At 39.8% G+C, this 16415-nt stretch overlaps 1 protein-coding gene across 1 annotated transcript in view; it reads right to left on the reverse strand.

Moving 5' to 3' along the window:
* The window catches only part of lamb1a (laminin, beta 1a), an 85454-nt gene that overhangs the window by 20988 nt on the left and 48051 nt on the right, over positions 1 to 16415 (reverse strand). Inside the window, exon 24 of the mRNA XM_072240971.1 lies at positions 1521 to 1890. Within this exon, the coding sequence (XP_072097072.1) occupies positions 1521 to 1890 (370 nt within the window). The remainder of the gene's footprint in view (positions 1 to 1520; positions 1891 to 16415) is intronic.

Genomic DNA, 16415 nt, shown 5'->3' on the forward strand with positions numbered 1-16415 from the left:
GGGCTTTCTTGACAATATTTCCAGACTGAATAAATGTACTGCCAGACCACAAGTCAAATAAGCTAAAGACCAACATTATGAAACCAAATTTAGTGTATAGATGTCTGTACATCAACCAAGATTTCCAAATTAAAAATATGTCTCCTGGCTCAGATTTTGTTTTATCCAAGTAATTTCCAAAACAACATTTTAATCATCTGCTTTTAGGAGCTTGCAGTAAATAAGCAACAGTAAAACTCTCAGGAAACAAGAATCTCCTTTACAATTTTGGTGTACAATAGGGCAAATTTACAATAGGGAATAAAAGTATTTGGATACCTTGTGTTTTAACTTCATACCAATGGATAAAAATGATGCCAGACAAGACACTTCCTACTGCATAGCAAGCATACTGAGGTTGGAATATTCAGTCAAACAGGATTAGGACATGTACAGTAGAGTCAGATACCAAGAAGTAGTGACAAAAGGGGACCAGTGTTCACTCCACGGGAGACAAGCTGTATTGTGTTCGACTGCAGATTGCTGCAACATTCACGGACTCAGGGACTTGGGCTATATATTTTGAGTGACTGTATTTTACTGCTTTCTTATATGTACTTGCTACCTTATATGTGCTGCATGGGCCTTGGGCTGTGTATGGCTGCTGGTAGCTTTACACCGTGGCCCCAGAGTATAGCTGTTTCGTTTGGCTACATTCATGGGTATTTATGTATGGTTGAATGACAATTCAGCTTGAACCTTAGTGTTCAAGTCCTTGGTCCCTTGAAAGTGTCAGAGGTAGACAGGCTCCATCATTGTTCAAATCACAGAATATTGAGCTGGGTCGTCATTTACAAAACACTTAGTTAGGCAGCACCTGAAGTACTGTATGCAGTTCTAGTTATGACACTTTTGGAAGGACACTCTTTACACAGGGAAAGGACGTTCACCAGGATGATGGACTTTAGTTAGAGGGATAGATTGAATAGGCTGGGCTCATTTCCCCTGAAGCAAAGGCATCGATAGGGCAGATAGTCAATATTTATTCCACAATAGAATAAATGGGCCTTGTGCTTTGACTCTTGGTAGGGTCACCCATGCCAAAAAGGTCAAACAGTAGAGGCCAGACTAAGAGTAGTCTACTGGTCCTCCAGGTTCAGGGTTTCAGCTCAGGGCTTAGAACCTTGACTAATAAAACAAAATTGTTCCAGAAACAGCAATGAAGAAAACCTTCATTGCTGCCCTAAACATCAGCAGCATAACAGGCAGTAAAGTAACAGGCTTCAGAGGCATTTGAAAAGGCTAGACCTACTGAGGGGCATCTGTGCTGCACAACTCTGACTTTAATACAGTGACTACGCTTCACTAACTATGAGGTTTAGTTATTTTGTTAAGAAGGTGAAAGCCAACATTAATCAAAGTCTTGCTTTCACTTTCTTTCTAGATCTCAACCACTTCCTCAGTAAACTGATGTTGTAACATACAGGACTCTGCCTGTGTGTGTAGCAGAGAGAGCATTAACATAAATTGAGCTTACTTACTTGGCTTCTTCCAAAAGCTCCTCAATATTGTTAAGTGGCTCTGTTGCAGGATTTTCAGCAAGCAGCAATTGTATCTCATTCATCTTGCCCTGCATGGCGTTAACAGTTTCTTGGTAAGGGCCAATAACTCCATTGGCTTTGATTGCATCAGCCTGCTCCACAAGTCGTTTGCTTTGAGTAGTCAGCTCTTCAATCTTTTTATCCCAGAGACTGAAGCACGCGTGGCACTGTTCACAATGAGGGAACGTACCGAAGTATCCTCGGGCACATCTATCACACCGTTCACCAGTAATCCCTTCTCGACAGACGCAGTGTCCATCTGTCTGGTTACACTGCCGTGTCTCGATGCCAAGTTCATTACAATCACATTCTTTAAAAAGTAAGAACAAAGTTATTAAATTGACTTCATGAAAACCCCTCACATTTATAAAGCACTTGCATATGGCAAAGTTGAAAGGACCGGTCCAAGATCTGTAACATTCAAACAAAAGCTTGTTGTCTACATTTTCTCCTCCTGGCTCAAACTGCTTTTACAGATCAACATCCGCATTGGGACAATAGATCACAAATCTTGTTACAACTGGTGCAGAGTTCTCTTCATAACTGTTCACTGTGTAATTGGGAATCCAAATAACTGTTCTCTAGACAACAGAATTTGTCTGAAATTGGTGGATTAAAAAATGTACAAAGAGCCACTAATCAGTACTTTCTGGTGAAAGACTGAAAACTTGCACTCTAGCGCTGACAGTATCAATGAGAGAAAGCCCAGCTTTCATGACAGATACACCAACAATAATTGCAACACTGGAGTGCACAAGTCCAATTGTCATTCGACTATACATGAATACAGCCAAACGAAATAGGATTACTCCGAGGCCAAGGTACAGTCAGTCCCAACAGTCATACACAGTGCAAGGCACACAAAGCACATAAAAAACAGCAGTAACATACAGTCACACAAACAAAAATATAGTCCAAGTCCCTGAGTCCATGAGCATCGCAGCAGTCTGTAGTCAAACACAATGCATCTTGTCTTCTAGCGAGCAAGCACTGGAGGGCAGCACTGACTCCAACAACCTTGGAACTACTTACTTCAACATTCTATATCCATGAGTTAGAGTCATTTGAATGCTTTGGCCAATAACAGCTATCATGCTATTTGATTTTTTTCTCTTCAGCTTTGAACAGGCATTTTCAACCATGAGTAGGTCTTCCCTCAGCAATCATGAAAGACAGTACACTTAGTTACTCCCAGCCAACAAACAAAAATATTTTCATGTGTGTAATATCAAGGCAGACACTGTGAAGTACTAAAATTTTCTATTTTATACAACCATGTTCCATAAACAACTCAGCCTTTCTTTGAACATGTGTCTGATTCAACCTATCCTTATTAAATATTTTTTGTATACTAGTTTTAGAGTGATGTCTTTTGCCATTGTGACAAACTCCATTGCTGCAATCTGGAAACTCACTACAGTTTTCAAATGTGAACATGCTTTCATCCCCTCCTTCCAGATTCTCATATGGGAACCTTGACAACTCGTAGAAGTTTGAAACAATCTTCAATTTCAGACATTTGATTAGGCAATCATATTGAGGAAAATAACTAGGGTCATTCATTGCATTCTCTGTACAGCTATTGTCAGTGATCCAGCCCCCGATAGCATTACCATATCAATAATCTAACCAAAACAACTCCCCATCTCCCTCTCATACGTATAGCATCATGGAGTATAAAAATTATGGCAACTGTTTGACAAGAAGATCAAAATAAAATTATGGAAAATATAGCAGTTATCCGTTTGAGTCAAACAGGGTTGTGTTCTCTCATCCAACCTATCTAACCTTTATAGTGAGAAGATTCTAAGAGAAATTAGCAGTATTCCAGGCATGATAATTGGTGGATATAACTTGAACAGCCTATAATATGCAGACAATACAGTGCTGATAGCTACTTCTAAAAGAAGCTCCAAGAAATGGTCGATAAAGTCCAAGAAAGTGCACAGAGAAGATTGACCATCAACTGCAAGACGACAAAGTACCTGGTCACAAATAAGACAGACATACAGAGAAGTGAACTGAAAGTGGGCTATGAAACAATTAAACAAACGTGATAATTCAGTTGCTTCGGGAGCACAATTACATCTGATGGTAGGGCTGGTGTTGAAATTAGAAGGATTGGGATTGCAAGTTCGAGTGTTTGAGCATGATACTAAAAAATAATGTAATTTCTCTGGGTGTGAAAGTGTTGTGGTGCTATATTCATTCCACACCAACACATGGAAGCAAATATTAGATAATATCAAAGCAAAACGAGGGAAGCCTCAAAGCTACAGAACTCTGGTTTTTGAGAAGAATGTTGAAAGTATCATGAAAGGACAGAGTAACAAATAAAGTGTTGTGAAAAGCTGGAATAAAAAGACCTGATATCATCAATCAGGAAATGGCAGCTGCAATTTCTGGGATATGTACTGAGGCAAGAGAAGCTCGAACATCTTTCAGTGATGGAAGAAAAAGTCATGGTCAACAGCGCGAGACATTCATGAGTTACATCAAGCGATGGACAGATAAAAGTTTTGAAGTGCTTATTAGAACTTAGGTTAAAGATGGATGGAAGACTGTGGTACATAATGAATGAATGACCCAGTTGAATGCAAGAGCTGACAGGGTAAGAACTGAGAAAGTTCACCCTGCTCTGAATCACATTGATGCAGTTCCCTCCAGAGCAAATACACTCAGACCCCGCTTAATGCTGAGGACGTGTTCCTTGGAGGTGGAGTGCTATGCAGAGCCATTATAACATTACACGTGTGCTCGATAAAAACAAACAAACCCAAGATATATGATATTTTATACATATTATTTTATGTATAACACAGTAATTTGTGCAATCACAAACAAATAGGCCTAACCTGTATATCAGTGGGGCAGCAACATATGGCAGCAACAGAGGAGGGAACTGGGAGGTGGTTACATCTTAAAGGAGGGACCAGGCTGTGATTCCTCCTCTAACTTTGGCTTCTTCTTCAAGTAGGTATCGAGATTTGACAGTCTTTTCTTAATTTTCCTCCCATGAAGCAGTTCTTGGTAGCAAGAAATCATGTTGAAAACCCCTCTCTTTACCTTATTGCTTCACTCCCAGTCAAGGTCATTATCAATGACTTGGTCCATGATGCGTTTGATCGTGGTGATGCTAGTACTGAGTGTTTTGTGGTGAGGTTTCTTGCCGATGTTTTGTCTTCTCCAGTCATGTCCTCAGATTCACCCAAGATGCATGCTCTGCCAATTCTCAAAACTCTACATTATTAAGGCCCTCACCGTGAGAATGCAGTAACTCTTCAACATCACCATCATTAACATCCTCTAATCCTGCTTCACCGGCCAGTTCAACGGTGTTTTGGAAGATTGCTTCTGCCTGAAATACTAGGAGCTTCACATCCATGCTAATGCTTCTCCCTGACATCTTAGATGTAACTCCCCTCACCGAAAGTTGAAGGCTGCTTTCCAGACATTATGGATGAAAAAAACTGGAATAAATTGGTGAGGGAGCAAGAACATTTACATATGCTGGGGAGGCAGAGCATGAACTAATATGCAATTGGCTGAGAGTGTATGTAAAGCACTCTCATTGAATGGGTACTGTAATGGTAACCGCTTGAGAAGTTTTAAGTGTTGTTTAGGATGAATTTTTGTAATTTTTGAAGATTTCAATAAAGAATTGAATAACCACGTTGTAACAAATCAGCACTATCCGGGTTGGCGTGTTAGAGGGGAATTCTGGCTGGAGGGAAGGCCCTAATAATGCTGGTATGAGTATATAGTCTGAATAATTTAAATGCTGAAACTCCATGTACAGTGTTACTTCATGTCATACCATATACATTTATCTTTTAAGTTTTTATTGCTGAAGCAGAGCTCTGCATGTGTACAACTCTCTTCTTGGCAGGCTGTATAAAATTTCAGTCACATAATGAATGCATTTCTACCATTCCAGCACAGAATCCGGATACTGAAGACTATTCATCCTTAAATGGACATGTGGTTAAATGCACCACTGGCAGAATTTGAAAGGCGTAACCTCATTTGGATTAATCCCAAGTTAAACGTGAATCTCAGCTAGTTCCCACAATTTCATTGAGTTGGAAGGCTCTGATATACAAGAGAAAACTTTTCACTGCACCTAAAAGTAGGTGTTCAGTAATCAATTCAGCTACAGAAACACCAGGTCCACATTATCTGCTTGTTAAACTTCAGCATGGACTCCTTCAATTTAATACTTTGAAAACAGTTAAAGTTTACAGAATCCCCTCAAACAGCTGGCACAATTTTAAAAAATATGAACTCTGAATGAGGCACTTATCAAAACAGGGATGCTGGAGCCAAACTAGAATACTTCCAACTTCACTGACAATTCCAAACATACCAAGGTCACAGTGATGCTACTTCTACTTTTGTTCAAATTCTTTTCTTGCATAGACTAGTGACATCTTTTCCCTTCAGGACTAATGTGACATTTTTCCTTTTTCACCACCAGTGTTTTGATGTATTTTGTACCTTTAACCCGCTGCGTCAGTAAATGAAATCTTGCCTAATTTGGAAAGCCTGATTTGATAAATACCATCCTATCATATCCACTTTTGTACAAAATTGTATTTTGTTTTATATTGCAATCCATACTACGAATCGATGCTTCCTTTCTTCTCCTATCCCCTATTTCATTAAGGGCTCTGATTCAATCAGAATAATCACGAATTCTCTCAAGAAATGTTAGCTTGTGAAATAAAACAAATTTATCTTCAGAATGCCAGGGAAATTGTATGTGTCCCTGATGACCTGCATCATTTTTTGCAAAGGCACCACAGAAAGTATCCAACCAAGATGCATCACAGCTTGGTACAGCAACTGCTCAAGGGCATTTATTCAGGGGCATTGGAAACATTGCTTATTTATTTATTATTCTTTCTTTTTCTATCTGCACACCAGTTGAATGCCTTAGTTGGGCGGTCTTTCATTAATTCTACTATGGTTATTATTCCATAGAACAAGTATGACTGCAAGAATCTCAGGGTTATATATGGTGAAATACAGTTTATAGAACATAGAACACCACAGCACAGTACAGGCCCTTCGGCCCACAGTGTTGTGCCAACCTTTTAACCAAATGTAAGATCAATTCTGATCCTTCTCTCCCACATAGCCGTCCATGTGCCTGTTTAAGAGTCTCTTAAATGTCCCTGCAAACTCACCATCCTCTGTGTAAGAAAACTACCCCTGACATCCCCTTTACTTTCCTCCAATCACCTGAAAAATGTTCTGGTAAATCTCCTCCTAAGAGACAGTATCTTGCAGACAACCTTGCCTATATGCCCTTGTCATTTCACATACCTCATCCACATCCCCTCTTCTGCTCCAGGGAGAAGAGACGCAGCCTCTCCTCATAACTGATCTGCTCTGTGCCAGGCTGCATCCTGGTGAGCCTCCACTGCACCTGCAACAGCACCCTGGGAAGCTGTTGAGGAGGTGTAACCTAGCTCTGGGGGGGGGAAAGGGTTGTGCCACGCACGCAGAAAGTGAACGCTTGAGTGACACGCCTCTGAGACTCTGTCTGTGCTTGGAATATAAACAGAGTATATCTGAGTGGGACTTTCCTCATCTGGAGAGTGGAACATACTGTAGAAGAGGAGGTGCTGGCAGCTTTAGGAAGTCTCCAGGTGGCATGGAAATGGTACAGGACTCAGAGCAAATGGTGGAAGGTTTTAAAAGGGGCGAGTCTTGGGACTTTCTGTGCAGGGTCAAACTAGCAGGAGCCCATAAGAGGTGCATTTACCAAAAGGTTAGTTGAAAATTGATAGGTTAATGTTTATGTACTTTGATTATAAATTTACTTTGAACTTTATTCTGCCCAATACTATGAGAAATTATAGAAAATTGCAGTCTACCCCAGTCTATCATACAAAAACCAAATCCCCCATTGACTCTGGCCGCACTTCCTGCTGTTTCAGGAAAAGTACCCAACCCAGCCATTCTATCTTCTCCTTCCCTTCCCACCCCAGTCATTCTCCATTCATATAAGACTCTTGAATGGTCCCTTATACAATGAAGAGTTACAATTTACCTCCTCATAGCCCTTGCATCTCATTTGTTTTATGTCCACTGTACTTTCCCTGAAACTATAACATTATACTGTCATGATACCACAAGTCCACACACAGTTTGAAGCAGCAACACCTTATATTCCATCTAGGTAGCCTTCAACCTAATGACATAAATATACATTTCTCCAGTTTCTGGTAATTTCCCCCCCTCCAGCATTTCCCATCTTGTTTCCCTCTCACACCTTCTCTTCTTGTATCTCTTCCACCCCAATCAACCTCCCAGCTCTTTACTTCATCCCCTCCCCTTCTCCCAGTTTCACCTATCACCTGCCACCTTGTATTTCCTCCTTCCCTCCCTCCCACCTTCTTATTCTGACTTCTTCCCCCTTCCTTTCCAGTCCTGATGAAGGGTCTCGGACCGAAACATCGACTGTTTATTCGCATCCATAGGTGCTGCCTGACCTGTGGAGCTCCTCCAGCACTTTGTGTGTATTCCAGCGTTTGTAGTACATCCTACGCCGACAACATTATGTCCTGCATTCTGCTACTGGCTTGTCCTTGAGTTCTACTTTGATGATCTGTCTGGACGGCATGCGAACAAAAGCTTTTCACTGTACCTCAGTGGCAATAATAAGCGATTTACCAATTATAGTGGTGGAGTCTAACTTGTTTTACTGAATCAATGACGCCTCTCCAAAGAACAACAGCAATGCTACATGGTACTCCGGCCAACATTCACTATCAACCAGTCTGAAATGTGAATGTTTAACTTGCTGACTTTTTAAAGATGGTTTTCCACACAAAGTAACTGTATTAATAAACTTAAATACTCTAATTGCTTCTTAATAACTGAATAGCTTTGGTACATTGAGACTCAACGAAATGCTAAAAAAAAGTCATTTTCATTCTGAATTTCATAAAAGTACCTTGAAAATTGAGTGTTTCAACGCTTAGGCAATAAAGCTTAATGAACAAACTGCAACAATTTGGACTTTGCAGCCAACAGCCAAGGAATTGTGTTTGCTGTTAACTTTAAAAACACAGAAGCTGACATCAAAGCACAATACTTCAGTCTAGTTTTTTGCTAATCTAAACCAAATGGTGCTAACTAGAGACAACTCTCTGGCATCTGTTAGCAAGGATTACAAGAAACAGACCAACTAACCTATAAAAGTGAAGAATCTTCAGGCAGCAAATGATAAAGTTAAAACTGTATAAATTATAATTCACTACTTCATTACTGAGATCAAACTGAAAGCTTGAAAATCAACTTCTGCCTTAATTATTCCTCAGAGTATTTCAACTGGATTACACAGAGCCTCATCTTCTAATGCTGTTTTCTTTTTAACCATTGAATTAATGTACAATAACCTTTTCGGTTCAATGACTGACATGTCCACCAATAACTACAAATATTTTCTTTTCCCTGCAGACAGTTCCTCTGGGTCACACCTGATGTTTTCACTCCCATTCTGTTCTTTCTACACATCTCCACCTGCCCCACCCCTGCCAAAAATCCTCTGCTAAACAGCAAACAGTTACACCATTTGCTTGACTTTCCTTAAAGGGTACTAGATATATTCGAAAAAAATGCATCATTACTTCCAAAATTACAAATATTCCACATCTTGGGGAAAAATAAAACTTTCAGCGGAGCACATGGAACTATACAGGATGGAAAGACAAAAGAAAAAGAATCAACTTATGTTTCCAATTTATGAATTAATGTCGACCAGTCTGATCATGCTCAAGATAAAATTAGTGTAGTTCCTTAACAAAACTCCTCTAATCTAGATCAGCCTGGATACAAATCAGTTAGATCTCCAAATGTGTTACAGAGGATGCTACTTAAACAGGACATTACTAACTTCAAAGGACAGATGTTTTAACAATGGAAATCAATCTAATTAGCAAAAGAAGAAATTACAGTCTGGAAGTTCTCAGAGTTACCCAAGTTTACACAAATGATTACCATCATGTTCTGGTATCATGTTCTGTCCTGGATAGAATAGACACTAAGAGGATAACAGATCAAAGCCAGCTGTAGGATATCACATCTGACTGTGAAAAGACAACAGTGTAACAAACTTTACAAAGGTTTGTTCACACTCAAACCATTTAAAGTGACCATGCTCCAAAAATGTGGAAAATTAAATTCTGAAATTATACGATGCATTAATTGCCATATATCATTCAAACATGCACTTCCCCTGAAAGTGAAAGGAGCTGCAATATGGTGCTTTACTAAATTTGTGTCTGATGCTCCAGAGTAAAACACATCTATGTCCTATATATCTTCACAAATTAATATAGAAAATGGATAAAAGCAAAAGTAGTTGAACTCAAAAAATACTAACAATTATTTAAATTATAGCTGATATTTATTAATTTAATGTTAATTTTGCTCAAACATTAAATGACATAAGTTTAAACAAAGTTGTTTATTAACTTCTACTAGAAGTACTGTGGATCTCTTATTTTCAATATTGTGACATGTTTGAGTGAAAATTTCAGGGTAGTTTGAAATCTTTATCTTTGTTGACCACAGCTATCATGGCATTCAGGGACATTGCAATGTGGGTAGCTTGGGAGCATATTAAGTTTCTCTAAGTAATTTCATCTCATCTAAAAACTCTTTTCCATTGAATAAACTCACTTTCGCGTAATCAAATTTTGCATGAACAACAAAATGTGAAAATTAGCTATCTTTGACTACATAAGTGAGGCCCAAGATAATTTTTTTATTGGGTAGGTAGGTCCAATTTTCTAAGAATTGATGCAAGTTTTTCATTCCAATTCTAGTCATTACTTTTGGAACAGCTCAAACTATACACTATGATCACATTTCAAAAAAGGTATTGAATTATTCAATGTTTCTAATTCTAAAACCATATGTGATGATCATATCTATCTTCGAAACAATCAGCAAGTTTTACATTTTAAAAAAAATACAAACATAATGTTAAGTTCTTTGTTCATTCACAAATTAACCCCTTCGTTTAAATGAAGCAACATCTGGGTTTCCAAAGGTTGCTTTAACAATTTTCCTAGTTTACATGGCTAAACTTAAGCAGCAATACCAAATAATCCATTAACGAAGGTGATCCACAGTAAGAGACAATAGATCGAGTGGATAGCCAGTGCTGTTGTCGCAGGGCAGACATGACTAATACAAGGATAAGGCATTATTTCAAAGTGATAGGAGGAAAGTACAAGGGGATGTCAGAGGTAGGTTTTTACTTAATGAGTGGTGAGTGCATGAAATGCTCTGCCAGGGACGGTGGCAGACATTAGGGACATTTAAGAAACTCTTAGGCATGCATACAGGTGTCTCCCGCTTTTCGAACGTTCGCTTTACGAAACCTCACTGTTACGAAAGACCCACATTAGTACCCTGTTTTCACTTTCAGAAGGTGTTTTCACTGTTACGAAAAAAATTCAGCACGCAATTAAAAAGCAGCGTGCGCCCCCCGGATTCGGAACGGCATTCTCGCCAGCATTGTTTTAACACCAGCCTGTGAGCAGTCGTTTGCAAGATGAGTTCTATGGTGTCGGAAAAGCCTGAAAGAGCTCGTAAGGGTGTTACACTTAGCGTAAAACTAGACATAATTAAGCGTTTCGATCGTGGTGAACGAAGCAAGGACAAAGTGAGTTTGGCTTGTGGAAGCGAAAGAAGATGACGTTGAGGAGGTTTTGGCACCCCATGACCAAGAACTGATAGATGAAGAGCTGATGCAATTGGAAGAGGAAAGGATAACAATCGAAACTGAATGAGTAATGATAAAATACGACTTTAATTTTGAAAGGGTACGTAGGTTTAGGGGATATTTGCAAGATTCTTTGAGTCCTTACAAAGAACTGTATGATTGAAAAATGCGCGAGGCTCAGCAGTCAAGCAAGCCTTCCACATCAGCCGACGAACCTCGACCTTTGACATCGAGGCGGACAGTCATAGGAGAAGATGAGCTGCCTGCCCTGATTGATGATGAGATGACACCCCAATGTCCCACCACCCCAACACCCAGGCCGCGGACAGATACTGTACCGATTCGCGGAGAATGCAGCAGTAGCTGGGAGGCACACAGCACATCTTTAAGAAAATAGCTGAAATAAACATGCTAATTATTAGGTGCCGCCCCACACGTTAATTAATTAGCATGTTTATTTCGGCTTTTTTCCCCCCATAAAGGTGTGCTGGGTGCGTCCCGGCTACCACTGGACCCCTGCATGCTTCGCGGCAATGTATAGTTGGTGGCCCGGAGGGTGGGGCCACTGCACCACCCCAGCCTGTGACGACTCTGTCTAACACACCATCATCCGTGTGCTCTGCGCTGTCCTGATTCCGGTAAGTGATACTACACTGTACATACATTATTTCTACTTTATATTGGCTGTGTATTTTTAGGTGTTATTTAGTATGATTTGGCAGCTTCATAATTTAAAGGTCACTGGAGAGCGCTTGTGCCGTGTTTTTGCCAACAGCGCTTGCGTGAGATTTTCGCTATGGAGAACAGTTCAGTAATGATTGTGGAAAAGTATTTCTACTTTATATAGGCTGTGCATTTATCATATCATTCCAGCTTTTACTATATGCTACTGTTATTTCAGGTTTTATATGTTGTTTGGCATGATTTGGTAGGTTACTTTTGGGTCTGTGAACGCTCACAAAATTTTCCCATATAAATAAATGGTAATTACTTCTTCGCTTTACGATATTTCGGCTTACGAACCGTTTCATAGGAATGGTCTACCTTCGGAATGCGGAGGAAACCTATATAGACAACAGAAAATTGGAGGGCCATGTAGAAGGTAAGCATCAGATTGATCTTGGAATAGGTTAAAAGGTCGGCACAACATGTGTGTTCCATGAAGCAGCATGCCGCATACTTCCAATTAGTAACTTAGGGTACATTCAGATAGCTTTGTTTAAACATCTCTCCTTTTCAACATGAAATGGAAAATTGATGAGTTTTTAATTTAAAACAGAATTTGCAATACAGGCAAATCTTCGGCTCCATCCTGACTACACACACAAAAAGCAGCCATCAGTTAATCCCATTTACCAATTCTTGCTCTGTAGCCCTTCAAGCTTTGAAGTTTTTTTTATATACAAAGAGCAAGTTATTCTGTATATATGTGTGTGTGTACATATATAGTTTTCTGCTTTCGCCATCCTTTCAAGCAGTGGGATTGAGAGCTTCATTGCTACTATAAAATTTTAAGACTACAAGATATAGGAGCAGAATTAAAACTTTTCTTGCTCTCTGGTATATAAAAATATATTTTTTTGTTTATCCTCTAGGACTTTCCACTTTATATCAGTGTCCCAAAGAAAGATAACCCAGTCAAGATAAATAATGAATTGTTCAACAATATCCTCATAAATCTCCTGTGCTTTCAAGCCCTTCCTGTGGCATGGTGACCCGAACCATGCCCTCAGCAATAAAAACAGCTTAAAGTTTGTGTTTACAGTTTTCACATTCTCCTTTTTCAACCAAGATAGTCAGAATCTCATTTGGATTCTTAATCTTATCTGCCAAAACAATAACCCGCTATAGTCAGGAATCTATGACCACACATTCCACGACTTCTGTTCCTCTACATTTGCAGCATTCTCTTATTTTATTAGACATTCCTTTGCTTGTTTGTCCTTTCCCAGACGCATTAACTCATTTCTCCAAACTAAATTTCAATCACCACTTTCATACCCACATAACCAGTCCATTGAATTTTAAAATACACACACATTTTTGCTACTGCATTTATAAACTCTAAACCAGTACTTGTCATACATCACAGAAATGCTAGAAAGTGCCATGCCCCATATCTGTATAAAACAATAGCAGAATCAATCTCACTTTTCACTCAAATGCAACACTATTCCAGTGAGTCAGAGGTTGACCTATCAGACTGCCCACAAGACCATTTTTGGAGCAGTTCATTTGCCTGCTTAAAAATCACAATATTTACTGAGTTTAAGATGAAATACTGGCTCCAGCTGCATGTAATCACCACAGTGCTGTAGTTCACTCACATTTCCGTACAGAATTAAAAGATACCACCACATTGATAGTACTGTTTGCCCATTATAATTAGGAACTTTTTTTTACTTTGGTTCATGACAATATTCGAATACTGTCTTCAAAAGTATATAAAAGCAAGCATGTAATGTTGACAACAGGAATTCTGCTGGAAATTCAAGCAACACACATCAAAGTTGCTGGTGAACGCAGGAGGCCAGGCAGCATCTCTAGGAAGAGGTACAGTTGACGTTTCAGGCCGAGACCCTTCGTCAGGACACCAGGCAGCATCTCTAGGAAGAGGTACAGTCAACGTTTCAGGCCGAGACCTTTCGTCAGGAGATGCTGCCTGGCCTGCTGCGTTCACCAGCAACTTTGATGTGTGTTGCATGTAACGTTGAGACTTTATAAATCACTGGTGAGGTCTCACGGAGTATTCAGAGCAGTTCTGGGCCCCTTATCTTAGAAAGGATGTGCTGACATTGGAGAAGATTCAAAGGAGGTCCATGAAAATGACTCCAGGAATGAAGGGCTTGTCACATGAAGAGTGTTTGATGGCTCTGGGTATCACAATAATGAGCAGTGACCGAATTGAAACCTATTGAATGGTAAAAGGCCTCGACAGAGTGGGTATGGAGAGGATGTTTTCTATGGTGGGAGAGTCTAAGTCCAGAGGACACAGCCTGAGTACCTTTTTAGAATGGAGATGAGCTAGAATTTCTTTAGCTAGTGAGTGGTGAATCTGTGGAATTCATTGCCACAGGCATCTGCGGAGGCCAAATCTTTATGTATATTTAAGGCAGAGGTTGATAGATTCTTGATTGGTCAGGGCATGAAGGGAACCCAGGGTAGGAGAGAGAGGGGAAGGTTGGGACTGAAAGGAAAACTAGGTCAGCCATGATGGAATGGGGGCTCAAGCTCAAGGAGCCAAATGGCCTAATTCTGCTCCTATTACGCTTTAGTCTTATGGTCCAAAAGACTTTTTCCCAAACCCCCACAATCTATTGTTGATTCATATTCACCTTCACTTGAAGCTAAGTAAACTTAATTAGCATGTACAGAATAAAGGCAAATATGACTCTGAAATATCACTCAAACGAGGAAATCTGCAGATCACTGATCACTTTCACAGTTGGTGTTGAATTCAATTTCTAGGTTTAGATTTGATACTGTTCTTCTTAGGCTTAGGGTGACTACTTACTTGCACTTGGATTTTGTGGACTATAGCTATTGAGATCAATGTGAGAGCTGCAGATACTTCCAAAGTTGAAGTACGTGAGCCGGGCTTCAGCATGCTCTTGAGGCATGGCCTCAGTTCTCACTACTATCGCAAATGTTTCTACTCCACTTTGAGTGGGTATTTCCAGGGATCGATGTAGACACTGCATTCATTAATGGGACAATGGGTATATCCTTGATCCGTATGCTACTCTTTCCCCTGCTTTGGGACTCTTATGTTGGGCTTATGAATGACAGCACTACACAATTCCATTCTAATATTATAATTATCCCTATTTTATCATCCCTACATTCCCTTCAACTCCCCATGGATTCTACCACGCGTTATTCAACAGAGGTCATGTACAGTGGCCAGTTAACCAACCAACTCACACATCATTATTTGGGGCACAACTAGAGCACTCTGAGACACTGACAGGATTGAACCCAGGTGCTGGCACAAAGAGGTTGTCAGTGTTTGAGCCACACCACTGATGCTGCCTGGCCTGCTGCGTTCACCAGCAACTTTTATGTGTGTTGCAAACCAAGGGGTTAATGGGATTAGCCATCCAGTGCATTTGCTTATACTCCTAAAATGATTCATTCAGAAACAGTTATCAAATTTAAAGAAAATACTAATCAAGTTACTTGAGATTCATTTCCTCTATCGTAAGTTTTCAGTCAGTGTCAAACAAGGCTGCTTCAATGCCCTAATGTGTTCCACAAACTTTCAAGTTTGCATCATGGTTGAGTTCTACAGTGTGCACATTATATATGGAGTAAATGCTACTATGTCCTGGGACAGAAACCCATTTTATTAATTTTAACAGGAAATTCCCTAAGAGCTCTAGACTAATTGGTGGGTTGAAGTTAATTTTAAAGCAGCACTAAAAATTTTTTAGACTTAAGCAGAACTCCATAACTTTCTTCAAGCCAAAGTAGCAATTGTTAAGATAACACAGGATTTAAATTTATTAACCAGGAGAAAAAAAAGGAATGTGGATTATAAACAGGAAGTGCACATACTGCAGTCAATGTCGTCCTTCCCAAAGGTACCCCTCTAAAGTTCATTGCAAGCAGTTAGTACTCTTGTCCACAGCACAGAACTCAAATGTATACTTTCCAGCAGGAAATTGCAAAATAGTGATTAGCAAAAAGGAATGCTCACAGATGTTTATCAAGCTTAAACATTTCAAATTTAACCATGCATCCCACACAGTGGATTTCAATTTTGGCAACAGCTCAATATATACTGTCATTTGTTCCATTGCTAAGACCCTAATGAACCTTTGCAGATGGAATATGGTAATCAGTTTGCTTGTACATAATTTAACCATTTGTGATTAAGCATTTTCCTTTTACTCTCCTAAGATCAAGCTCAGCTTATTCCACGCCAGTTGTGTGTGCTCCCAGGTAACTTATAAGACCACTGTGGGAACGACATACTGTTCTCAGTGGTATAGGTGATGCGCAGTGCAGCGTTGCTACCAATGAGATATGTAAAGTACAGTGCACTGGGTACTTTGGAAAGAGGCGCAACCCCTCCTTCAACCTTTAAG

The sequence above is a fragment of the Mobula birostris genome, chromosome 23 (genome assembly GCF_030028105.1).
Source record: "Mobula birostris isolate sMobBir1 chromosome 23, sMobBir1.hap1, whole genome shotgun sequence".
Lineage (NCBI taxonomy): Eukaryota > Metazoa > Chordata > Chondrichthyes > Myliobatiformes > Myliobatidae > Mobula > Mobula birostris.